This window comes from Syngnathoides biaculeatus, chromosome 7, assembly GCF_019802595.1.
Source record: "Syngnathoides biaculeatus isolate LvHL_M chromosome 7, ASM1980259v1, whole genome shotgun sequence".
Taxonomy (NCBI): domain Eukaryota; kingdom Metazoa; phylum Chordata; class Actinopteri; order Syngnathiformes; family Syngnathidae; genus Syngnathoides; species Syngnathoides biaculeatus.
In genome coordinates, this window is record NC_084646.1 from 24,731,533 (window position 1) to 24,759,020 (window position 27,488).

The 27,488-nt window shown below is 41.7% G+C and overlaps 1 protein-coding gene across 3 annotated transcripts in view; it reads left to right on the forward strand.

Moving 5' to 3' along the window:
* Positions 1 to 27,488, forward strand: part of kank4 (KN motif and ankyrin repeat domains 4) — a 96,137-nt gene that overhangs the window by 16,747 nt on the left and 51,902 nt on the right. The window contains exon 1 of one of the 3 annotated variants that reach the window (XM_061825380.1): positions 23,256 to 23,417. The exons of the other annotated variants lie outside the window; for them this stretch is intronic. Coding sequence (XP_061681364.1) covers positions 23,338 to 23,417 — 80 coding nt within the window. The 5' untranslated portion in view covers positions 23,256 to 23,337. Of the gene's footprint in view, positions 1 to 23,255; positions 23,418 to 27,488 lie in introns of those variants that run through there. 3 annotated transcript variants of the gene reach the window in all.

Here is a 27,488-nt window from a genome sequence, read left to right on the forward strand (position 1 = left end):
TCACCACTGTTTTGTAAACTTTGCCCTTCATCCTAGCAGACACTCTTCTGTCACATAACACACCAGACACCTTCCGCCAGCTGTTCCAACCTGCTTGGACCCGTTTCTTCACTTCCTTACCACACTCACCATTGCTCTGGATTGTTGACCCCAAGTATTCGAAGTTGTCCACACTCGCTATCTCTTCTCCCTGGAGCTTCACTCTTCCTTCCTCACCCCTCTCATTCACACACATATATTCTGTTTTACTTCAGATCATCTTCATTCCTCTCCTTTCCAGTGTATGCCTCCATCTTTCTAATTGTTCCTCTGCATGCTTCCTGCTTTCACTGCATATCACAATATCATCTGCGAACATCATAGTCCAAGGGGATTCCAGTCTAACCTCATCTGTCAGCCTATCCATTACCACTGCAAACAGGAAGGGGCTCAGAGCTGATCCCTGATGCAGTCCCACCTCCACCTTAAATTCTTCTGTCACACCTAAGGAACACCTTACCATTGTTCTGCTGCCATCATACATGTCCTGTACTATTTTAACATACTTCTCTGCCACACCAGACTTACGCATGCAGTACCACAGTTCTTCTCTTGGTACTCTGTCATAGGTTTTCTCTAGATTCACAAAGACATAATGTAGCGCCTTCTGACCTTCTCTGTACTTTTCCACTAGCATCTTTAAGGCAAATAATGCATCTGTGGTACTCTTTCTAGGCATGAAACTATACTGTTGCTCGCTTCTTACTTACTTCTGTCCTGAGTCTAGCCTCCACTACTCTTTCCCATAACTTGATTGTGTGACTCATCAACTTTATTGTTGTATAATTCCCACAGCTCTGAACATCCCCTTTGTTCTTACAAATGGGAACTAGAACACTTTTCCTCCATTCTTCAGGCATCTTTTCGCCCGGTAGTATTCTGTTGAATAAGTTAGTCAAAAACTCCACAGCCATCTCTCCAAATTGCTTCCATACCTCCACCGGTATGTCATCAGGACCAACTGCCTTTCCATTTTTCAAGACACACCAAGTATCCTGCCTGTTTCTCTCATTACCTTAGCTGTCATAGTCCAGTCTTCCGGGAGCTTCCGCTGTCCATCGAGAGCCTGTCTCACCTTTTTCCGAAAGGCCGCACAACATTCTTCTTTTCTCAGGTTCTACCACATGGTTCTCTGCTCTACCTTTGTCTTCTTAATCTTCCTACCCACCACCAGAGTCATCCTACACACCATCATCCTGTGCTGTCAAGATACATTCTCCCCTACCACTACTTTACAGTCAGTAATATCCTTCAGATTACATCGTCTGCACACAATATAATCCACCTGCGTGCTTCTACCTCCGCTCTATATGTTCCTCCCTCTTCTGGAAATAAGTGTTCACTACAGCCATCTCAGAACTACTTCATCTAGTTCCTTCCAGAATTTCTCTTTCAATTCTAGGTTACATCCTACCTGTGGGGCATAGCCGGTAACCACATTATACATAACACCCTCAATTTCAAATTTTAATCTCATCACTCGATCTGATACTCTTTTCACCTCCAAGACATTCTTAGCCAGCTCTTCCTTTAAAATAACCCCTACTCCATTTCTCTTCCAATCTACTCCGTGGTAGAATAATTTAAACCCTGCTCCTAAATTTCGAGCCTTACTACCTTTCCACCTGCTCTCTTGGATGCACATCATATCAACCTTTCTCCTAATCATCATGTCAACCAACTCCGGAGCTTTTCCTGTCATAGTCCCAACATTAAAATTCCCTACACTCAATTGTAGGCTCTGTACATTCCTCTTTTTCTTATGTCGACGGTTCCGGTTTCCTCCTCTTCTTTGTCTTCGACCCACAGTAGCTGAATTTCCACCAACGCCCTGCAGGTTAGCAGTGCCGGGCCGGGCGTTGTTAACCCGGGCCACGACCGATCCGGTATGGGTATTCTTTAGATGAACGCTCATATTTGTTTCGCACAGTTTGTATGCCGGATGCCCTTCCTGACGCAACCCTCTGCATTTATCCGGGCTTGGGACCGGCCTAGAGATTGCACTGGTTTGTGCCCCCATAGGGCTGCATTATTTTAATACTAAAATACAAAGAATAATTACTGTACTGGTGTTACCCATTCATTTTATTATTTTGTTGTAAAAAGTGTTGTACAGCGTCACAGTGGACAACTGCTGAGCACATTTGCCCCACAGTTCTGAGTTGAGTCAAAATTGGGTATAAAAATGTGAATCTAATTCCTATTCAAAATGCTAAAATGTCAAGAGCTCACTGAAAATTAGACAGCCCCCATTAAAGCACTTCATGATGGTGTCCGAGAACTAGGGACTTGTGGTGTAAAGACTTTTTAAGCCTAATACTACTAACTTTATCGAACATTCAGTGTATCCATAGAGCACAATTGACCTAGTGACACTTGATTTTTCTGTGATGATGCCACCCCTGTGCATTGTCTGCAGCCGAGTAAGATGCTTTAATCCTCTCCATACAATGAAGCGATTGGCAACAACTCAGAGCCCCAGATTTGTTCAAAACCATTTCAGTAAGTCCATCCATGCCAACTATGCCTTAAAGTACAAGGAGCAAAAATGGCTTTTCATAACGAACCCAATTTGCCACTAAGCCTCTCGCAGATGGGAGTCCTTAGTTTGTCTACTTGGTCCAGTACTGTTGTCTCTTTATCAGAGTGTCCTAATGTTTGGTACACTTTGTTAGTATTTCAATGTAAGGTGACCATCTGTTGGGTTGCTGTAAAAATATTAAGAGGTTCTCTTGATACACACAATGCAGCACCTCGTTCTTTCATTTGCCATGGAGATAGAGTTATGTTGGTCTTGTTTAAAGGTGTCAGTGTATGCGTGTGGGTTTGTGCCCATCTGTCATCTTTATTAAGGTCAGAAACATTATCCTCTCATCACTCCAATTTATAATACCATGTACTGTACAGAAATATAGCGGAGATGTGGAACTCTATGGGCGGGGGTTTTTAGATCTCTGATGTTTTCTGGGAATATTTATACCCTCCGGTGCTCACATTCCATCAACGCCATTGCCACATTTCCATCCATGCATCGAGGCGGTGTGTGAAGAGGTGAAAGACCTCCTAGTAGAGTGGCGTCTGATGAGTGGCGCTGTGGGATATTTTGATAGTATTTAAAGGGGTCCTGTCATGAAATGGATGATTTTTAGTATGTTATTAATGAAAAAATGTCAGCTAATATGGGCCCATGCATTTTTACACCACAAAACATGATTTTAATGTATACAGCTTTTTGTAACTCCCGGCATGAAAATCCTCTCAGGGCTTTGTTTTCGAGAAGAAGCAGGAAGTGATGTACAGGACAGTGGCGCCCCCCTTATTTGTTTCCATTAGTTTTACCTCCGGGAAGCTAGCTCGTTGTTACTTCATGTTAGCCAAAATGCCGGCTCATTGCATTGCTGGACATTGCTTGAACACTCGGGAGAATGGATTTAGCCTTTCATAAGTTTGCAAGAGACCTGGTACGTTGTGAAAAATGCATTGCACGGGTGCAGAGGATGAGAGCTTCGTGGGTTCCAAATAACAGGTAGGCAGTAATGCGCCCAGGCTCGATGGTGTTCAACAAGTACTGTGGCGGCTTTGAACATACCCCAATAAGCAGCACGGCTCGGCTCCATTATATGCCACCACGGCGCAGAAAATCAGCCACACCGGCTGAGGCGCCGCGATCGGCGGTCAATGCTTCTGCAAAGGCTGCGCGTCTAGCTTGGGTACAGGGTCGGCTCTGAAGAACCCAGCCGAGGATGCGTCACTCAGCTGCATGCGCGCTTAAAGTGCCCCGGCTCCACTGTGTTGCTCAGTACTGCGGCTTCTGTGAACACCCCCCTAAAGCAGGATGGCTTGGCTCCGTCATAAGCCACACCGGCCGGCTGCGATGAGCCGCGATGGCGCAGCTCCGCCGCGGAAGTGGATCGGACGGGGATGCGGTTTGGCCGAGATCGCATATCATCTGAATATGGCTCGAAACAATAGTGTAATATTGGCCCGAGGGCTCGAAACAATAGTGCAATATTGCCCCGGTGACTTCACTCGGTTTTGTGGTGTTCTCCTTTTTGAAAAGAGCTTCCGGGTCAGAAGGGGCGCGTTTGTCTCCCATAGTTATTGGTGAATGTCCAGGTGACGTCACAGATGGAGGACGCAGTAAATATGGCGACCACTTAGATATTGTAGAATGACACTTCTGCAACTTTGTGCATGGATGACTCGCTCTCCGCTCACATTTATTTTTTCGTATAGACATCGAAGTGAATAATGTTATATGTATTTTTCATTACAATATCGATTTTAGAATGTTTATAGGGATGACACTTGGGCTTTAAAGGTCTAATCCAGAGGACCTATATTTTATTTGTATATCACACAAACTTGTAATCTACAAAATTTCTCAACACAACAGCTAAGAAATAAATTAGCGCCAAAGTGCACATATTTTTCTAATCCGAATTCCTCCGATTTCTGTTTCAAACTGAGGGTCTGTTGAAGCTGCTGCCGTGTGACGTCATGCCAAGGCAACCCCAGTAAACACAATGGCTTCCTATACAGACAATCATACACGTTGCAAGTGGGATCTAGAGGAGTTAGACCGCAGTGATGAAGAAGTTTTTATGGAATGCTCTGTGGAAGAGTTAGGAACTGAAGAGGAGTAATTTTCTTATTCTATGTTAGAAAAACATCCCATGCGGGTGTAATTAAACCGTGTGTTCGAACCTGAGTTGACAAATGCAACATAAGGACAGGATTCGGCGAGATCTGACGAAGTTGATGTGGAACTTCGCACCCAAAACACAGACTAGTAGGTGCCTCAAGAAACCTACATACATCTTGTTGACGAAATAAACTAATTCAAACACGTTTAATTGCTCCTTGCACACAACAGTGAGTTGTTTGTTGTTGTTGTTGTATCATAATTGGCCGATCCAATCAATGATGTCATCCATCATTTAACAGCTACTTTACTATCTACTTTATTTTTAGCCTTGTCATTTGTCTAGGGGAACAGCACAGTAACGTTCTGACGGCCCAAAAAGTTTTTTCAATCTTGTCGTTGAACATCTCTGTGGGACTACACGTCATTTATCTGAAGTCCGTTCACAACTGAAGTATGCCGTGCGGAATGTTGTGTAAACGCTTCAACAGAACAAATTTGATCAGGAAGAATGTACACAAGGAGGAGCATGCCGTGTTCAAGCGACACAGTGCTGGGTAAAAAAAACACAAACACACAAATGGACACAAATGAACATTGCTCTGTAATTCTTGACCACATTAGTAAGCATGTTTAAGAGCCCTCCTACTGTGTCAAATAATTATTGGTACATCCAATGTTTTAAATTTAATTACATTGGGAAGGCATAAAATTGGATGACATGATGCATTGCTGGCGCTAGGGTGACGATCACATTAGAGGGTCTGCCTCAGTTCTTTTGGAACGGCGTTCATATGCCGGCCTTGCCTGTGTGGACTTTTTTCCATGCACTCCAGTTTCCTCCCACATCCCAAAGACATGCATTAATTGGAGACTCTTAATTGCCCTTAGGTGTGATAGCGAATGTTAATGGTTATCTGTCTCCATGTGCCCTGCAATTGCCTGGCAACCAGTTCAGGGTGTAGCTTGCCGCTTGCCTGAAGATAGCTGGGATTGGCTCCAGCACTCCCATGACCCTTGTGAGGATAAGCATCTAAGAAAATGGATGATGCATCGCATGGGTGTAACGTCTCCGTATATCATAAAGATTTGTGGCATGTTCAAGAATGGCGGTCAAAGGGACGAGGACAGGCTGAAATCGTACTCTTACATATAGGATTACTGTGTTGGGGAAGGGGATACTGGCGCTTTAGCTTGATTAAAATGTAATCCTAAGGATAACCATGCCTCTGTATATCATGTGGCCATTATCACCCCCCACCTTCACTGCACACGCACACACACACACACCACACACACACACACGCCACACAAGTCTTAGCATACATTAAATCACAAACACTACCTGAATTCAGATTCATTTTCTCTCTTTCTTAATCCCTAGTTTGTCATTTGGATGCTTATTGACCCTGACAGAGGGTCAAAGAAAGTGGTAGGTATGCAAAACCACTCTATGTTATGTCATGGGATCTTTCTATTTTTCTAATATATGCAGGACATCCACCAATTAAAACTGCTTTAATTTGAGGATATTTTATTTGAAAATAATTCTGTACTGCATATCACAATATTCTACAGTAATCTCAATCAAAAGGCACACACTTCAGCATCTGAGTCAAAACACAGTGATAAACATATTTGTCACCTTTAAAAACAGATTGCATCCATTGATGCGTACACCCACCAATTAGCTAGCGATTGCAGTTGTGTATTTGCGTTTGATGACGTTGTTAACTACTTGAAGGGAAATTATTATATTTAATACTTTGTTGGTTGAAAATCATGGCATTGGGTGACTTTGTGACAACACAGTGACCTCGTTTTGCATACAGTTTTGGATACACTGTAACAATATGTACATAATTGTTCTATTTTTGTGGTTAATGCTGTAAACATACTGCCCCTGTGTACTCTATTGAAAACACTAAAGTAAGATTACAAATCTAACTGTCACTTTGAACTGAGAATAAATGGCATATCACCTTTTGCCGATCTTAAGGTGTTCCTGATCAAGATATATTTTCTATTTGTATTTTTGCTTCCTTCTTTCATGACAGAAGGCATCCTGTATTAACATCCAGACAGGCAATGTGAAGAGCAGAAAAGGAAAGCAATAATTACATAATAATATAGGAGCAAGCCATTAGAGGATGTGTGTTACTACATCTCCAACGATGATAAATAGAGGCAAATTAATGTACTCTGGAAGAAGCACCCGGAATGATATGCTAAACTCTAATTATAAGTCCATTGATTCTCTTGCTTTTTACAAAATGAGTTGCATTGTGCTGTCCTAAATCTAAATAATGTTAGAGTTAAAGAGAGTTATAGAGATAAATATAGAGTACAATGCAAAACACTCCTATTCAAATGACTTGTTTTTCCATCCACCCGTCCATCCATCCATCCATCCATCCATCCATCCATCCATCCATCCACCCATCCATCCATCCATCATCCATCCATCCATCCATCCATCCATTTTCTTTACTTCTTATCCTCACAAGAGTCGCAGGGGTGCTGAATCCTAACTCAGCTAGCTATAGGGAGCCAAGGTACACCCTGAACTGGTTGCCAGACAATCACAGAGCACATGGAGACAGACAACCAGTCGCACTCACAATCATACCTCGGGGCAATTTAGAGTCTACTATTAATGTTGCATGTTTTTAGGATGTAGGAGGAAACTGGATAGCACAGAGAAAACCAACGTAGGCATGGGGAAAACATGCAAACTCCACACAGGCAGGACCAGGATTTGAACCTAGGTCCTCAGAACTGTCAGGCAGATGCACTCACCAGTCATCCATTGTGTCACCCGGCATATTTTTGTGATATAAACAATTCTCCCATGACAAATCATTTTACAATGTTCCACCAATAAAGTGACCTATAAAATGTACAACTCAACTGAAAATAAATTATTATAGTACTTTAGAGGGGAGTAAAACAAAAAACCAAAGTAATGTGGCTGCACAAGTCTGGGCACCCTCTCATAACTGTTGCTGTTACCATTCACCTTTACAATTAGGTTTCATGGGAGTCAGTACATACCTGCCATCTTATAAAATATCTCTGATTAACTCTAAATAAAGTGGAGCAAGTCTAGTAAGCTTTTCTTGGCTTTTTGTTCCAGCTTCCACAGTATCAGAGGGATCTCATTGTTTCAAGGTCTCAGTCAGGAGAAGGCAGAAAAATAATTTCAAGGCCATGAAGACAGTTATCACTAAGTGGAAAAAAATATGGCACAACTAAGACATTTCCAAGAACTCGACATCCCTCCAACATTGACAAAAAGACAAGAAAAAAATGGACAGAGAGGCTGCCAAATGGCTGACAGCAAAGTGCTGCATGACTTACTGCCAAGTATTGGCTCTTTAGTATGTGTGAAAATAATCCCGCGTCTTTGTCATACATAATGATTGTAGGGTTGGGTAGCAAGACTTAACCGTACTTTACAAAGAAAAAGAAACATACTTGAAATCTCCAAAACATGGGAAAAGGTCTTATGGTCTGACTAAATCAAGGTTTAACATTTTGGCCAAAATTCAAAACGATATTTTGGCTTTATCACAACAATGCTCTTCAGCGAAAGAACACCATACTGAGAGTGAAGAGTAATGTTTTTTTTCTTTATTTGGGGTTGATTAGAGATACTAGAATGATGATTGGTTAATTCTGAAAACAGCTCCATCCCCAGGGGTGTGCATACATGTGCAAACACATTATTTCAGTTGTTTATTATGAATTCTCCTCAAGAAAAGATTCATTTTTTTGTACAGAATATAGGTCACATTAATTGTGAAAAAAGTTGTGAAAGTGTTTATCTTGGTTACATTTTGTTGTATCTAAAAAACCTTTGAACAAGGGTGTATTGACTTTTTATAAGCACTTCATATATTACATCACATCACTTATTATCATTATTTGTTACTTTTTGTATCACTGAGGGTATCCAATAATAGCATATGGTTTTGCTCCAACTAACACCACCAAACTAAGATTTTATTTTTTTTTCCACAGTGATAGTCTGCATAATGCACATATTTTAATTGGTTTGCCAATCATTTTCATCCTGAGCTGCACCCAGTATGGCCCTCTTTAATTATTTTGATTGATATTTGTTCACGTCAATGCTTTGGTGACCACTTTAGTGGTTCGTCAGGGATGGTTGATTTTACCGCAGTCTATTTTCTAATTGTATTATTTTGCAAGAAAAACTTACTTATCATGCAACCTGATGTGCCATAGGTTTTTTTTTTGTTTTAAACTGTAAATATACAGTACATTTCCACCCAACACAATTACGGTGACTCGCTTCCGACACTATAGTTTCTAATTATTCTACATTTTGAAGGATAAATGATTCATATTCAGTGTGTAACCAGGTATTAATTTCTGAGCTATTTCTGGTCGTAATGGAAAGGAGGCTTATGTAATTTTCCACCCTTTATTGATATTATCTCATTGTAAAAAGTGAATGTCCAAAAATAGTCGCTGTCTCCAGCTTTTTCTACTTGTACTTTAGCAGCTTTTGTTTTTTTTTTTTTCCTCTCAGTATCAAGTATGAAACATGTCAACATTCTGTCAGAAAAGAGGAACAAGGAGTAGAGTGCCATGGAACTGTGAAGTTGTGGCCACACTGGTTGTGACAGTGAGCAGCAGGAGATCGGGAGCTGAGCATAAACCAGAGACAGGAGATATTAAGAACCAAGTGTACGTTGAGTTTTAAAGAGGCAGAGGCAACAAATGTCATGGGAGTGTAAACTTGGGGAGCTCAGAAAGGAAGAAAAGACCAGCAGGGCAATCCCAGTGTGCTGACCAGTTTACTATTTCTGCTTGCTTCCTGTTTGTGGCTCTGTCTTGTCCTCATTATAAGGTCGTGCCCTTTGAGTGTTTCCAAAATAAACTGTTGTGGTTGTATGTCAACAGGGCAGCAGTGGTGGTTATGTGAAGTCATGTCCACATTAACAACTGAACTATGGGCATACCAATAATGCAGGCTTGATTGCACAGTTCATGACACGCACATTAAAACAAAACTATATATTTATGAATTGACCTTAAAGTTTTCATTTTCAACTTTGCTTGCATCCTTTGCTCCTCTCATGAATTGTTCACATCAAGATTGCAGATTATACAAATAATTTTCATGAATCCATCTGTCCACTGTATTTTCTACAGATTATAACGGTGATTTATGAAGAGTTCATGGGTGAATTGATTCTTGAACGGGCGTTGTATAATTAACATTGTGTTCCCACGGGAAGTAAACATGAATAATTGGTTCCAGCCTTAACAACACTCCCTATTTTCATAAGTGTCATCTTCCAAGTTGCTTATCCTCACAAGGATTATGAGAGAGCCTTTCCCAGCCCTTATCGGGCAGGAGGTAGGGTACACCCTGAACTGGTTGCCAGTCAATGGCAGGCCACATAGAGACAAAAAAGCATTCACACTCACAATCACACCGAAGGGCAATTTGAAGTTTAATAATGCATTTTTTGGGGGATGTGGGAGGAAACCAGAGTGCCCAGAGAAAACCCATGCATGCAAAGGTGAGGCTGGGATTTGGACCTCGGTCCTCAGAACTCTGAGGCTAATGGCTAGCTGTTTATTTGTTTATCCAAATGAGCAACATCATATAAGACTTGGTCTTGAAGATTCTCACAGTTCTATCAAGAATACTTCATTTCCTTGGCCATGTCAGCAGCAATAGACATTTTCACCCAAGATTGTGGCAATTGTGTACTTATTTCATCCACACTCTATTGTACATGAGAGCAAACTCTGCAATTCATGGAGCACTGATATACTGTACTCCTCACAAATATTCTTTTTTAAGCTCACAGAGAGTCCCTTCCTTTTGTCATGCTTGTCTGTAGCTTTTCTTAGCCCTACCGTGAGCAGGCAAAATGCACACATAAAGACAAGAAACACCGAAAAGCCACACACTGAGGTATGAAACAAAGTGGTCACCGCCTGCAATCCTGGAGTGGCTGACAGTGATTTGTCTTCCCACAATGGCCCACCACCACCACAAAATGGTTGCACTGCCCTGTACAAAAAGAGTGAATGAAACCTCCAAACACTGCGAAAAGGTTCAATCATCGGGCAAATTTTTGTTTGGTTTGTGATCCATAAATTGAATAGTTTGAACATTAACATAAATTGTGGATCCACTATAACACTTGTCTTCATTGGGACTCTGCTGGGTTTGAGTTTATGATAACTTGAACATACAAACTCCACTAGGGCCGGGCCGGGGATTTGAACCCAAGTTCTCAGAACCGTGAAGCAAATGTACTAAGCAGTCGGTCACCGTGCCACCCCTGTAGCATTTAGTTAAAGGAAATCCTTTTCAAATAAGTAAATAAATACACTACATCCTAATCAGGAAGCACATGCATGAGCAGAGATGTAGTCTAAGGCAACAGGGGCGGTTGTCTAAGCAGAGCCAAGTTTCCGCATGGAAACTCTGTTTTCCTACCCTGTAATTTCTGCTACTTCACATTTATAATTAGCTTTCGGACCTCTGTAAAAATTGTAAAAACAAAAACATTGTAAGCACATGGAAGATGTTGGAAGGAAGAGTAACACTCAAGTTTTAGTTATTACTGCCGAAAGCAGCCAATGTCTGTCTGCAATTTTGTCACTGAAAATTATTCAGGGATTTAGTAATTTTGTATTTGCTCTGATATCCACAAGCTTATGAAATGCACTACCTAACATCCATTCAAATTGTCAAGTGTAATTTATTCAAGCATTTGTGGTACATTTTGTGGGAGGGCCTTGTTGGAGCGTTTAATTATATGAAATGTATTAGTAAGATTAATAAATAAGGTTTCAGGGGGGAGTCACTGATGGTGTAGTGGTTACACTAGCCTGACTTTGGTGCATACACTGTGGGTTCAGTTCCCACTGAGTGATGGTTTCGATATGTACCCTGTGACTGACTAGCTAGGTATTCAGGGTGTAGAATTGTGTAGTAGTAGATTCTCAACCATACGAGCATGTTTTTGAAATATGGGCAGAAACCGATGTTCCTACAGAAAACTCAAGCATGCACGTTGATAACACTTGAAATCGACACAGATCTAAACCCCAAACCTCAGAATTGTGAGATGTGCTAACACGAAGTCACTGTCCACCCCTTTATTTTGACATTTGAGATTTCTAATATCTACCCATCCCTTTTCGCTAGGGATGGGGCCTATCCTAGCTGAATTTAGGTGAAAGATAGGGTACACACAGAATTGGTCGCCAGTCATTCACAGGGCACATATATACACAGAACACCATCTGCACTTACATTCAGACTTTCACTAAGTGGGAACTGAACCCATGCTGTTGCACCAAAGTCAGGGGAGTGTACAACTAGACCATGAGTGAGTCAGTTTCCTAATAGTGCTACAAAATATATAATTTGAAGTTTAATAATGCATTTTTTGGGGGATGTGGGAGGAAACCAGAGTGCCCAGAGAAAACCCATGGATGCAAAGGTGAGGCACACACACCTATGGGCAATTTAGAGTTTTCAGTATACTTACAATGCATGTGTTTGGGATGTGGGAGGAAACCCAGGGTCTCAAAGAAAAGTTACGTAGGCACAGGACCAACACAACTCCACACAGGTGAGGCTGGATATGAACCCGAGTCCTGGGTTACTCAGTACTGGGAGGTAGATGTACTAACTACTCACCCACTTTTCCACCAGATTTATAATATACGTCAATCCACTCAATCTGGTGAGGGTCGTGGGGTGCTGGAATCTATTCCAGATGACTTTGCCAAAGGGCAGATTACACCCTGAACTGGTCGCCAGTTAGTCATAGGGCACATAGAGACCATTTGCACTCACATTCATACCGTCACTGAGTGGGAAGTGAAATCACGTTGCCTCCACCAAAACCAGGCAAGTGTATTACTACACCGTCCGTGACTCAGGTTCCTAATAGTCTCACAAAAAATATTTTTGTCTGTTCTATTCTAGGGCGGCATGGTGCATCAGCTGGAAAGCGTTGGCTTCACAGTTCTGAGGTCCAGGGTTCAATCCCAGGCCTGCCTGGGTGGAGTTTGCATGTTCTCCCCGTTCCTGCGTGGGTTTTCTCTGGGCACTCCGGTTTCCTCCCACATCCCAAAAGCGTGCAACCTTAATTGGACACTCTAAATTGCCTCTTGGTGTGATTGTGAGTGCAGCTATTTGTCTCCATGTGCCCTGTGATTGGCTGGCAACCAGTTCAGGGTGTACCCTGCCTCCCGCCCATTGACAGCTGGGATTGGCTCCAGCACTCCCGTGACCCTCGTGAAGAAAAGCGACAAAGAAAAAGGATGGATGGATGTTCTATTCTAAATGCTTGGAAGTACAAGAGTCCAAATTCTTTAAATAGACAGATGAGCTGTTTGATTGAAAAATATTTTGCTTTTAAAGGGAATAACATCTGCCTCTTCCTTTCGGCCATCATATTCCCCTAAACTCTATTAAATTACTCAAATATTCATTTATGTGAGACAGTTATTTCATGTATCTTTGTAAACTTTGTTGTAGAAGCCAATGAGGGATATCTCAAGAAAATATCTCTTTCTTGGAATTTCATAGTGGCAGAACTGTAGTCTTGACCCATAAATTAGAAGTTCAAAAATTGGTTACTCCAACTTTGCTTACATGTAGAGAAATAATGAGCAATAAAAGCTAAGCTATTTATTCGGTTTGATAAGATAACACATAATTCTCTCACAATTACATAACAGACCGGTTATTGCTGTGTTTATCTTTAATATTCCACTTCTTCATTTTGTCCCACAGTAAAACTAAATTCTCATCTATTCATGCCAGAGACACATTTTAACCTATTTCAAGAACCTGGTCATTTGAGCAAGGTTCGTAAAGAAAACAAGGCTTAGAGTCAAGCCTGGTCACTGCCTGTCTGCTTGATCGGGTTTTAGCCTGGCTGATCTGAATACAGTATATGGAAATGGAAAGAAGCCATTTGAAAGATATGCAGATTTTGAGAATCGGGCTATTCATATTGCATGTTATTGTATATTCTGGCATTAATTGCTATATGTAATGTTAATGTGGACTCAAATTCCTTTGTCATTTGATCAGGTTCAGTTATTTTTCAATATTTTTATCATGGTCTAGCGGTCCCAAATGCAGGACTCTGAGATGTGGGCATTGTATTGAGCATGGTTTTATTCCAATTCAGGTCATACACAGTTTAAGCAGCCCAAGAAGGCAGAGGCACACAAACATTAGACTAGAGCCGAGATCCAAAAGCATGAAACGGGGTCCGATAACTATGAGGCAAACTAAGGAAAGTGACAAGACGCGGTCAAAATAAAGGGCACAGAGTCGCTGTGACAAGGATAGCTCTACACTCGACTTACGTTAAATAGTGGAGAATCCAACATGCAGTAAATGCAATGCAACGTACTGGAAGATGCCAGTGACAAAACTCTAATTTAAATGCCTAGTCCATTAGAGTGCCGAATGGGAAACAGCTGTGGCAGTTGTCAGAGGTGGCACCGCCCAGAGCAGTGGCCTGGCCGCGCCCCTCACGGCAGTGGCCAGGCCTTGCTCATGACAATGTGTGATAGCACAGCAATGTGTACTACTGACTGGACCTTTCCCATCCTCGTTCTTCCTGTGATAGTAAGATAATGGCTCATATGAACATAAAGCAAGATGTTGTAAAAAATGGATTTCATACACAATATTAGTTGCTGGCAAAATTATCATTATGCTCTCCATGTTACGTGGCCAAGACAACGCTCTCCGAGCTGTAGATTAAATTGTGTCTGTGTGTGGGTCTGTGTAGTTTGGCATTCTTTCCCTTTAATACTTAATTTGGACTTTGCACGTCAATTCCCTGTGCATAGCCATTGGACTGCTCTTCGTGTGTGTGTGTGTGTGTGTGTGTGTGTGTGTGTGTGTGTGTGTGTGTGTGTGTGTGTGCTGTAAGGAATTTGAAGCGAGGTCCGGGAGGTACCCAACCAGTGTGTATCTTCATAATGTAGTTTTGTCAGTGTTAAAAAAAAAAGTGATTGTGTGTCTCCTAGTATCCTTTCAGCAGAAGCATAAAAATATATCGTCCAGTGTGTACCAGAGGTGTGGACTCAAGTCACATGACTTCGACGTGCGTCATGAATTTGATGAACGTTCAACTGATTCTTGATTATTCTGATTGAATTGTCAGTAGAATATTTGATTACTAATTGCAACACTACCGGGTGCAAATGGAAAATAAACTGAGAAAATGTATGTTATATTATCAGATTTCTGTAGAATAACTGAAAACCCATTTTCAATCAGTTTTGAAGGGGGAATAAAGTCAGCCCCTGTTGACGACTGACTTTGTTGCAAAAAAAGTTTTATCAGCCCCCTAGTTTTCTTATGAAGTTTCAATCCACTTGTTGTGTCGCTGATGGTGTAGTGGTAAACTCGCCTGACTTTCGTGCAGGCAGCATGGGTTCACTTGTGTGAATGTAATTGTGAATGGTTGCCTGCAGCTAACTTGCTACCAGTTCAGGTGGTAGTCTGCTTGTCCCTCAAAGACAGCTGGGATAGCCACCAGTGAGCCTAACCAGGATAAGCAGTGTTGACAATGGATGGATGCACTGCATCAGTATCCAGCCATCTATTTTCTACACCACTTGCAGGATCCTTACTAGGATCGTGGCTATACTTGAGGCTATTCCAGCTCTCTTTGGGCAAGCCAGCCGTGAGGCACATATGAAAAAACAACCATTCACAGTCACATTCACAACTGAGGGGAATCTAGAGCCGTTAATCAACCTATCTTGCATGTTTTGGGGATGTGGGAGGAAGCTGGAGTACACGGAGAAAACCCATACAGGCACGGGGCAAACAGTGGTCACTATTACAGATGAACATTTTCACAGTGTGTTATTCATCTTATATCATAACATTAACTATCTTAGCCAGTTAAAGTCCCTATAAAGTTAGAATAAATATTTCTTGTAAATTTGACACGCCACAGAGAAGGGTGCTGTTAACCATCGTGACAAAATTGAATGAATTAAAAAAATGGCCAGGTATATAAAATGAGGCTTCAAAATAATAAAAAATCAAGCCTTTCTCTCTACTCAGGAATGCTGTGAATGTCTCCATTAAATGCGCTGAAACCACACATTTTCAATGCTTAGCTGTCAATCACATACCGTTATGACTAAAATTGTTCTTTCCATCACATCTCTACATGTATGAGCTGTGAAAATATATGTGCTTCAAGGCTGGGATATATACCACCAAGACTGAGTCATTGTGGGGGCTTTCTATCCCTTGACAACAGGTGTTAACCACCAGCTGGCTTGCGAGCTAGCAGGCTCTTTCCTGTATTCTTTGCACATTTTCAACAATTATCTTGAAACAGGCGGCATGGCGGCGCAACTGGAAAGTGTTGGCCTCAAAGTTCTGAGGACCCAGCCCAGCTCTCCCTGTGTGGAGTTTGCATGTTCTCCCCCTCCCTGTGTGGGTTTTCTCCGGGTACTCCGAGTCCCTTCTACATCCCAGAAACATGCAACATTAATTGGACACTCTAAATTCCCCTCAGGTGTGATTGTGAGTGCAGCTGTTCGTCTCTATGTGGCCTACGATTGGCTGGCAACCAGTTCAGGGTGTACCCTGCCTCCTGCCGTCGACAGCTGGGATAGGCCCCAGCACTCCTGCGACCCTTGTGAGGATAAGTGGCTAAGAAAATGGATGGATTGATGGATCCATATCTTGAAATATGATAATGTATTCACAAACAAATCTTTGAATTCACTTTACAAGGTCTCCAAATCAGCATCAGAATCACTTTTTTTTTTTTTACCAAGGATGTGAAAAACCAAAGGAATTTGTCTCTGGCAGTACGGCAACAGATATGACATAAAAACATGGTACAGAGAGCCAGTGAGCAATGAAAGCATACCAGTAATATGTTAATGCTCTAACTTTTTTTTTCCGTTTGTTTTGCTTTTTTGACAATTGACCTGTAGCAATTTAGAACAGTTTAAAATTACTAATAGAGCGATAATCAGGAACAGTGGCAATTGGGCAAATGTTGCAGATACTTTTCAGGCACACGAGTGGCCAATATTGGTCAACAACAGATATGCATGAAGTCCAGAGTGACGAAACTATTACAGTGAGTACACAAACAATAAGTAAGCCCGACAGAGATGTGACAATCTCAAAACAAGATTGGCAGCATATTACAATGTAATTTGAACTGTTTAAGAAGTTAATGGCAAGAGGGAAGAAGCTGATGGAATGTCTGTATTTAATTTTTTTTTTCTGCAGTTTTGATTGGCTGTTGCAGTCAGAGTTTGTACTTTTTAGTGGCAGACTCTGATGTCTGAAAACAGGACTGATTTGATAACTGCTGTGGAAAATGGCAGCAAACCGTAACCATAACCTTCCACATAAGTGTGAATGTGAGTGCCGATGGTTGTTTGTTTCTATATGTCCTGCCATTGGCTGGCAACCAGTTCAGGCTGTACCTCCTCTCCATAGATAACTGGGATATTCTCTGGCACTCACACCACCCTTGTGAGGATAAGTGGTTCAGAAAATGGATGGTGTTGTACCCAAAGCTGAAGTCCATGAACAGGAGCCTCGTGTAGATCCTCATGCTGTCGAGTTGTTCTAGGATGAAGTGCAGTCCCATGTTGACAGGATCATACACAGACCTGTTTGCTAGGTAGGCAAACTGCAGGGGGCCAGCAGCGGTCCACTGATGCTCTTGAGGTGATCCAGCACCAGCTGTTCAAAGGACTTGACCACAGATTTCAGGCCCCTAGGCCTGCAGTTATTCAGACCCAAGATTGCTGGTTTCTAACCATTTTACCAGACTTCAGTTTTTTCATCACTGATGGCTCGAAATTGTCTTGCTGTTATGAATGAAAGCAAATTCCTATCGGTAGCAGAAATCTCATTTGTCCTCTAAACTGAAAGACACATGGTGAATGGATGTGACCTTGGCCACCTTTCATTTTTCTTTCTCCTCCTTGAGCAAAGAAAAAGATTGCGTGAGAAGAGGAGATGGCGATGAGTTTAATTTGATATCATTCCCTTGCTTGGGGAATATGTAGCCCCTTTTCTGTCTCAGCCTTACTATCTGTGGGTATTGTCTTCGGTTTACGGCAAAATAAAAGCTGCCCTTGGAATTAATGGCTTGTTTCTTCAACTGCATTAACATGGCATCCTCACAGGATCTTCTGAAGGCTCACAGTTGGATTTTATGAGACGGACTGCAGCTGCATTGGTTTAAAACTCAAACTTAAAATCAATTGAGATTAGCACAATATGATTTTAATAGTAGAGATGTATAAAATTAGCGCAGTTGTAAACACAGGGCTTTTCTTCTATCTTTTAAGAGTAGTTTGTGATAAGTGTCTAAAAAGAATGTAAGCACTATAAAAATGTTTCAAATAAAGTTTTCGTTTTATACAACCATAGAGGACATTGCTCATATGTTCCCTGTGTTCTTGACCAAATCTCAGAGCTCCAATAGTGTTTAAAGACCAATACTGTCTTCTTAGTGTGAATCTCTGGCCAACAGATAAACCTGGACGCTAAGACACACTGAACACAATCATACATTGATGACTCTCAGTTGTGTAACTGCAGTTGTATAAGTGGCTCTGAAAGAATAGCACAAGAAATTTTCTTAGGAGAAACTAAGATTCATTGGACCAAAAAAACATTTTGCATTGCTGTGTCATAAAAATAATAGAGTTGGAGGATGACTTCTTCCACTTTGAACCAAACAGATTGATCGTTGAGTCACTTTGTTTCTCTGGCAATGACGTTGCACTGAAATATATGTTTTTCCCACAACAAGCCACAACATACCATATTGGGTTTCTGTTTGTACAGATAAGCCATTCTGGGTTGGGAGCTTGTGCATGAGGAACCCTTTCAAGTGCAAGTCCACCCCTTCCAAGCTTTTCAGGACAAATGAAATGACCATGCTTGAGCACCACACAGATGGGTGTCAATGTTCCAAGCACAGCACAAAAATCCTGATGTAAATTTACCCATACTGGGCTCTTTGAGATGCGTTTTAGACTTCTTTAGTAGTGATAGCAGATGATTTAATGGGAAGAGACTAATCATCTCCTTCACACATAGTTGACACAGAATCAAGATACTTTAAGAGTAACAGAGAAACCAGAGGTCAAATGAGCTCTTCAGTGCTGAGGGAGCATTTGCACCTCAAACACAAATGCCACAAATCTTTAGTCATCTGTAATTGACAGTTGCCCATTTGTACTCTCATTAATATTCACAATGGCATTTTACTACTTTCCACATGGCAGCTTTAGAACTCTCAAACTGGTCCAGAAATTTAGACTGCTTAATAGCTGCATCTGATAGTTTCTCAGATCGACCATAGGAATAGGTCAAATCCAGTAATCCAAGGGAGAGTTAGGCTGACGTGGTGAGCAAACAAACAAAATAGTTTTGACAATGTCTGTAAAACTTCATAACAACTTGCCTTTGCTTTTTACAGATTAGTAACATTTTGATCAGACTCAGAAAGCTTTTTGTTGTTATTATTGTGATGAACGTGGCTTTCATTTGTGTTGACATACCTCCATAATATAGTGCATTTGAAGGAACAGGGAGATTCTGCTGGGCTTCTTTAACTGCAATAAAATGTCAAATTAAGTCATCCTATATTTTCCAACTTGTGGAAGGGTGACTGGCATCCTGAATGCCACGGGATGTTTTGCCATGGTATCCTTTGGAACGGCAAAAAAATATCTTGCTTGAGCTTACATTCTGGGGCAAGTAGAAACTTCCTATTCAATTTCAGTTGTCAATTCCTTAATGGACTTTGGTGTGTTTAGCTCTTCTCAACATGTAACATATCATACATACTATTGTGCTTGGGGCACCAACATAAGGAGCAGAAAATGGTCCCTTTTGGATCTGTTATTGCAATAGCCTTTACTACATTCCAACAACACACAATTACTAGCTAAAACTGAACCTCAACATGATTAACCAAAATGTACTGCGTGGGCTAGATCAGAGGTATTCAAAGAATCTTTTTTAACCTCCAGGTGTCTTGTCAAACATTCAACATTCACATTCGCCCTGTGTTCTCTTTGCTTTTTACTACCTTCTATAATTGAAGGCAATGCAGAAAGTAAAAAAAATTTTCTATATATAAACTGCGGCATGGTCGTCGACTGGTTAGTACGTCTGCCTCACAGTTCTGAGGACCAAGGTTCAAATGCTAGACGCACTAGTGTGGTGTTTGCATGTAGTTGGTACCTACTTTGTAAACACAAACATTAATGCTAACTACACAATCAACCGACTCCTCAAAATGTCCCCTGTGGCACTTGCAAATGACAGTTGGTGCTTTTACCCGACTAAGCGGCAATCACGTGTTTTGGCCTAAACAACACAGACGGCTTGTTGAAATCAACGTATGGTGAGTCTGTGCAGGTGGATCTGTTCGTTCCTCCCGCTCCATGCCCTGATTTATTCATCCAATCACAAATTGCTCTCAGATATATTCACTGCCTCACAGATAGCTGGAACTTAGTAGAGTGTCCTAATAATTGATATGACATGCAGTAACTGCAAGGTCACTACAATATATTATTGCAACGTATTCCCTCCTCCTTTGAGTTTTTAATTAAAGTACTGTGGCCAGTAGCGACTGTATGTGTGTGGTTGGGGGTGTGTTTGTGTGTATTTTACATCACTCACATATACTCTGACAAGGAGATGGATGGTTACTGCTCCAGTCTCCAAATCTCACCAGCTTCTCAGTGGCACCTCTGGGCTGGACAAATGCTGCTGTCATTATAAAAAAACACACACACACAAAAAAAAAACAGCTACCATTTGCAGCCATGCTGCGCAATGGCTGGCAAGGACCCACTCCAAATGCTTACAGAGCAAAATTACAAAGCACAAATCGAAAGTTGGCAATCTAAAGACAAAAAACACAATGGATCAGCATCCTTGAAATGAATGGAATTGTAGTGAGTCACTGATGATGTAGTGGTACACTCGCCTGATTTTAGCGCAGGCAGCCTGGGTTTAAGTTCACACTCACAGGGTTCGCACGCATCCCTAAAAGTCCCTAAAAACCCCTAAATTTTCGAAGGTGCATTTAGGCCCTAAATGCAGCCTAAATTTTAGGGGCTCCTAAAAGTCCTTAAAATCTGCAAAAACCGGTCAAGCCCCTAAAAAAGGCCTTAAATTATAAAAAATCAAAGGGAGGACCTCTACCGCCAAAATTCTCCCGAAAAAAAAAAATCATCTTTTATTTAAAAAAAATAGCGATCCGTCTGGCGTCTAAAACAGCCGGAAATTGTCAACGGAAGTCACCGTGTTGACAACGAGTCGCCATCTTGTGGTCGATATTCCATTGTTCGTTTCCGTGAGTCGGCATTTCACATCGTCTTCGTTACATCTTTCATCGATCCAACTTGTATAATGGGGAAGTGCATTTTTCAAGATGCTTGGGTTGAAAGTAAGGAGTTTGGAAGCTGGGTTCGTCGAGATGCAAAAGATCGGCACATGTTTTACTGGCATTTGTGCAAGCAGAGCTACCAGCTAGGAAAGATGGGCGTCAAAGCGCTGGAGTCGCACCGGAAAAAAAGGAGACACGCTGATTTGGCGAAGACTCTCTCATCTTCCGTTGGTATGAAACTGTTTCTAAAATATAAAGATAGTGAAGCATCAACTTCAGGCAGTGGTAGTAGCAGTGCATGGGCACCTACAGTTGTCCAGCCATCGACTTCAACCAGCCAGAAATCAGGCTCTATGAACGTCGTTCAATACACGAAGGCGGACTCGTTAAAGGCAGAGATCGTGTGGACTTTAAAAGTGATCTGCAGCCATTACAGTTACAAATCTTGTGAAAATAATTCGAAAGTGTTTGCAGTCATGTTCCCAGACAATGACATTGCTAAAAACTACCACTGTGGGGAAAGGAAGACTTCGTACCTGGCTACATTTGGCATCGCTGCCCACTTTTCATCTCTACTGCCTCAAAGTCAAAAAAGCCAGAATAGAGACTGACATATCTACGCTTGTTGAGAAGGCTGACAGACTGTGTGAGGAGGCAGAAGAAATGAGGAATCTGAGGTTTATCACCGAGGCCAATGCACTCAGAGGCACAGCAAAGGACAAGAGAGCCTCTTTGGCACCTCTGCAGCAGCAAATAGAGGAGGCACTGGGTAGGGTCAAGGAGCTAGAGTAGGGGTGCTGAGGCAGACATCAGTAGAAGACATTTGTGTATATAGTTGCATTTGTAGTTAGAATCAGTTTTTCTGTATACTGTTGTGTGAAGACGTTGACAATGGTCATATCAATGAGAAGTACCACAAGGGGCGACAGGTGATCACTGTCACAGGTACTGAGGTACTGGAACCTTTGATTAACCAAGAACAGCCGATGGCACCATTGGGTGAGTCTTTTTTCCTGACTCTTGATTTCCCACGATGGCCCTAAATTTTTTGTGTCGGCCCTAAATTTTTTCCGTGTCAGCCCTAAATTTTTCGTTTCAGCCCCTAAGAATGGCCCTAAAAAGCCCTTAAATTTTTTGGGTCCGACTGAGTATGAACCCTGCTCAGTGACGGTGTGAATGTGAGTGCGTATTGAAAATGATATATCCCTGCTGACCAACAAAAAAGTCTTAATGTTCAAATGAGATCAAGCTGTTGACTTCTCTTCCTGTCTCCTATCAGTCTTCCTTCACCTGACCATTACTTATTTTTTCATTTGTATTCTGTGCCTCAGATTCCCATCACAGACATTATGTCTTCTCTGTAAATAATAATAGAAGTGTTATAATATATAACATATATAATATAATATGTTAGAATATCACACTAGAAATGGATATACCGTAGCTTCGAGACTAGCGACCACTCACACAGCCAATTCTGCTGCAGTCACGCATTGTTAGAGTGGACAAACTGGATGTCCTCCAATCTTCTGATCCAATATTGTCCATGCATCCAGTAATTCTCACTCACTTTCTGGAGGGACAAAGTGTGTGTGTGTGTGTGTGTGTGTGTGTGTCTGTGTGTGTATGTGTCTGCGTGTACATGTGCATGTGTTTAAATTAGAAATTGCGCGGTTGCATTCCCGGACCACAGTCCTAATACCCTTGCTATGTAGGAGAGCATGACATGTTTGCAACCCTGTGAAACCAACACTCAAAACCTCCTAATGGGGCGCAGGAGGTTCTTTTCAGCTATTTTTATCCGTTTAAATGTGAACACACATGCATGCCGGTGCGCACACACACACATGCGCACTCAACGTTAGGAACCCCTTTCTTTGGAGCCTGCCTTAAAATGAGCGTCATTATCCTGTTACATAAGTCCCACAGTCCACATATCTTGATGATGGATGGCTTTGAGTTAGTTATGTGGCACCCATGCAGGGTTAACAGTGGTAACAGATAACAGTAAAGAAAGCATTGGTCTCTTTTACAAAGATCCATCTCAGGCTAGTTTTAGACTTGTACAGAGGAAAGATCTGTGTAACGAGGGGAAATGGGAGGTCCAACACAAGGAGAGCCGAGACAGAGAAGAAAAAGTCAGGGGAACAAAGCAGGTGAAGTAAGAATTAATTGAGGTCACATTCAAAGACTCAACAAAATAACATGAATGGAGGGGAAATAGCTACAGTACGACAGCTAATCTCAAGAAATGGTGATTTTAGGAGAGGGGACAGATGCACTAGGTAAGTGGCAGTGTGTAAAGCAGAAAATAATGTGTCTTGGGATTTTCTTTTTTAAAACAGAACATCTAATGATGGTATATGCAGCCATTCTGCCAGCCTGCCTTTGGAAGTGTTAATCCATCTTTCAGATTAGAAAAGGCTAAACTATAGATTGTCAAAATTTACAGCAAGCAGATAGTTATATTAAAACTGGGAATCTTTTTTGAGTGCCTTTGCTGATCTTATTTGTCTTTTTCTTTTTAAGATTTATAAGACCTTTTGCATAACTAGTGGAAGCTTGGCGGCTCTTTGTTTCTCATGCCAGTCCATCATTTTGTCGCTGTTGTTTGAGCAGGATGCCTGGCTGCAGGGCTTTGCTTGTGTTTGGTCTTCTCAGTATGAAGAGATGGAAAATGGAGGATGAGGACAAAAGAATGGGGATAAAAACAGGTGGAGAGGGATGATACTTTGCTTTACTGCTGCAGGCAGTCGTTGCTCTATAACCCCAAGAAGCAAGCCTCTCTACTTGCACTTCATTTTACAGATTACATTGAAACTTGAGCTTTTTAAGGTAATAAATCACAGAGTGTCAGGAAAGACAGAGGTTTAACACATGAATGAGATGTTGGCCAAACAGGAAGCTTTCCTTTCTCCAGAATACATCTACATTGAAGTGCAGTCATCACCAGATGTGCCGTTGTCTTTCTTCATTTCTTTAATTCTCCAGTTCTTTTTTGTGAATGTTACCCATATTTCCTCGAGACACCTAAAAACCCTGAGTAAGAGTGAATAATAATGTTAAACATTGTTTTGTTTGAATGCTGCTGGATCCACAGCATGAATAAAATCCAACACAACAGACCTTATTTACTGAGCAAAGGCATATTTATTTTTAAAGCCCAAACACTGACTAAAGACTCCAAGTGGGGAGTATAAAGATGTCTCTGTTTTGTGTGAACAATACTTAGTATTTGAGTATCAATCTATGATCTACAGGTAATTTTATAAACAACATTTCTCCACAATTGCAGCAAACATTTGGTTTTGCTCTACATGTAACCTAACAAACCATTTCAAATATGATAAACTTCATGTCTTCATCCTTGTGACATTATGACACCAACCAACCATAGTTATAGCTTTGTTGCTCCTGCTCCTGTTTTCACAAATTTAAGATTTGTCTGACTTGTTCAGATACGATCACAGATCATTATTTTACTTAGGCATTCCTCATTTCGTTTTTCATTCTTCTGCATTGTCTAATTCCCCATTTCAGTTTACATATTTGCTTAATAAAATTAACCCTTCTTCATAGGTAACGAAGGAATTTGTAGTCTAAAGTCATAAATTAACTTGTTAATGTTTATAATTTCCCAGTATATTGAATCTCTGCGATTGCAAGAGAAACTAATTTTTGTCATGGTCCTGCCGGTCCAGCCCTGGCTGTGCGGGATCCTGCACGGCCGCACTGATTGGGAGGCGCACACCTGCGCCTCATGCTGGCTGATTGGCCCCGGTGTATGTAGGACCCTGGGGACGACTAGTCCGGTGCCAGATCGTTGCAAACTTGCCCCGTTCCTGCACTCCTGTATCTCTGATCGTGAACCCGTGTGTACTGACCTCCGCCGTTTCTCCGACGGACCCCGTAAGCCTGACTCCTTTGACACTCCTGCCTTCTTGATCGATCTCCCGTGTACCGACTCCTGCCTCCCTGCGGACCTGCTCTCTATGCCCAACGTCCTGACTACTGCTGCTGCACCTGACTGTCAGCCTGATGGAACAATAAACGTTTTTCCCAAATTACATCTGCATCTCCCGAGTCCTGCGTTGGGTCCTCCCTCAGTATCGATGGGTCGTGACAATTTTGGCCGCTTGTATCAGCAATTTTGTCCCACTGCCCGTAACCATAGGTGAGGCTAGGAACATAGAACGACCGGTAAGTTGGGTGCATTTCCTTTTGGCTCAGGTCATTCTTCCCCACGACAGACTGATACAGAATCTACACATCATATCTGCAGATGTGCTTGTCAATCTCCAGCTCCATCCTTCCTTAGCTCCTGCACAAGACTCCAATAAACTTAAATTCTTCCACCGGGGGGAGGATCTCTTCCCTTACTCAGAGTGAGCACCTTTTTCGACTGAAAACCATTGTTTCAAATATGTTAGCATTGATTTTCATCCCAGCTGCGTCACATTCGGCGGCAAACTGCTCCAGTGAGAGTCGAAGATTGTGGCTTGATGCAGCTGTCAGAATTACATAATCTGCAAAGAGCAGAGACATTATACTGATGTTGCCAGACTGAACACACTCAATGGTGTTCTAAAGAAATCATGAAGGCAATGAAAAGAATTGGTGACAAAAATGCAGCCTTGGGTGAGTCAAACCTTCACTGGAAACATATTCAACATATTGCCAGCAATGCAGACCAAACTCTGAAAACAGTCATACAGGGGCCGTATAGCTCGTATCAGGGTTTCTGGATACACCATGCTCCTGGCGCATCCTCCACAGGAATCCCGTAGTGACATGATTGAATCCAATCTCCAAGGCCACAAAATACATGTAGACTTGGGTGAACTCCCATGCAACCTCAAGGACCCTGCTGAGTGTGTAGGATTGGTCGTCCACTGTTCCAAGGCCATGATGACAACCATACTCCCTCCTTTTGAATCTGCAGTCCGCCAATCCAGAGGCACTGTCCCCAATGTTCATGCAATGTTAAAGAGGCATGTTAAACAGGATAGTCCTAGAACATCCAGAGCCTTTGGGAACTCTGGTTGGATCTCATTCACCCCCAGTCCCACTGCCGCTGAGGAGTTTTTTATTAACCAACTCGGTGACTTCAACCCCAAAGATAAGGGAAACCACCAGAGAAAGGGTATCCTCATACAAGTGCACATGTGGACACTGTTATTGTCTGAAAAATGGTGTTTCTCATGATAATCTGTGATGAGCGCTGAAGTCCAATTAGACAACATCGTTCAAGTTCCAATTTGGGTGTTAATTTTTCCAAATCACCGCTATCTAGGCCTCACTGTCATTGCTCAGGTGAGCGTTAAAGTTTTCCAACAGCGCAAGTGAGTACCGTGCGGGAGTGCTGTTCAGCATCCCCTCCAAGGACTCCAAAAAGAGTTGACATTCTGAGCTGCTGTTTAGTGCATAGGTCCAAACAACATTAAGGAAGTAAGAGCCAATCGAGGCCCACCTCTGGGCTTGGATACAAAGGGGGCCCCCGATAGCCAAGTCCAAGAAACAAGTTTCTATGTTACTCGTCATCTGGGATCTTTTATGTACCATGCCCTGAGCATGTGACATTCTTCTTGATCCCCATCCCCAATCCCTCCCACTTTTGATTGGTTCCTGTTGGAATGGAAAAGAAACATAAGCCAACCCAGGCTAACCAAAGCTAGGGCAGAGTGGGACCAGACTGTTCAAGAACTTGTAATGGAAAAGCGGCATTCACCGTGCTTTGTGTGGTTCCTCACCAAGAAGCTGTTGTTTGCTGTGGGTGACCCTGACAGGGGCATAAAGCTCCAGGTAATTTAGATCCTGAGATCACTGGGACATGGAAACTCCTTCATCAAGATAAAGTGACAGCTCCAGGAGGGGCCTACTGCCCATGTTATCTGTAAATGAGAAACACGAGAATTTAATTCCTCTCATCCACAGCATTTTTTAAAGTACCACTTTTGTTTTTCTTATGTTATTGATTCAATTCTGACATGAAGATACTATTCTGAGTAAACCTGTAAACGTGGCTCATTTTGAGTCGTGATATTATGACCATCAGTGTCAGGCTGTGCATTTGGTACTAGAGCCTTAAGTTTAGCAGATTTGTAGTTCCACTATTATAATAATACAGTTTTAGAAACCATTAATATTATACAAAACTTCAAAATAATAGGAGATAAATGTGCCATGTTCCTAATTAAGAGTTCAGAATAAATATTTATTTAATAAATAGTTAATAAATAGAAATAAATAATAATACAGTACCTAGTTTTAATTTAAAATGGAATAAATAGTTTAATAAATATGCACAAAAACACAACTAAATACATGGAATTTAATACATTATTGCTGCGATTGGC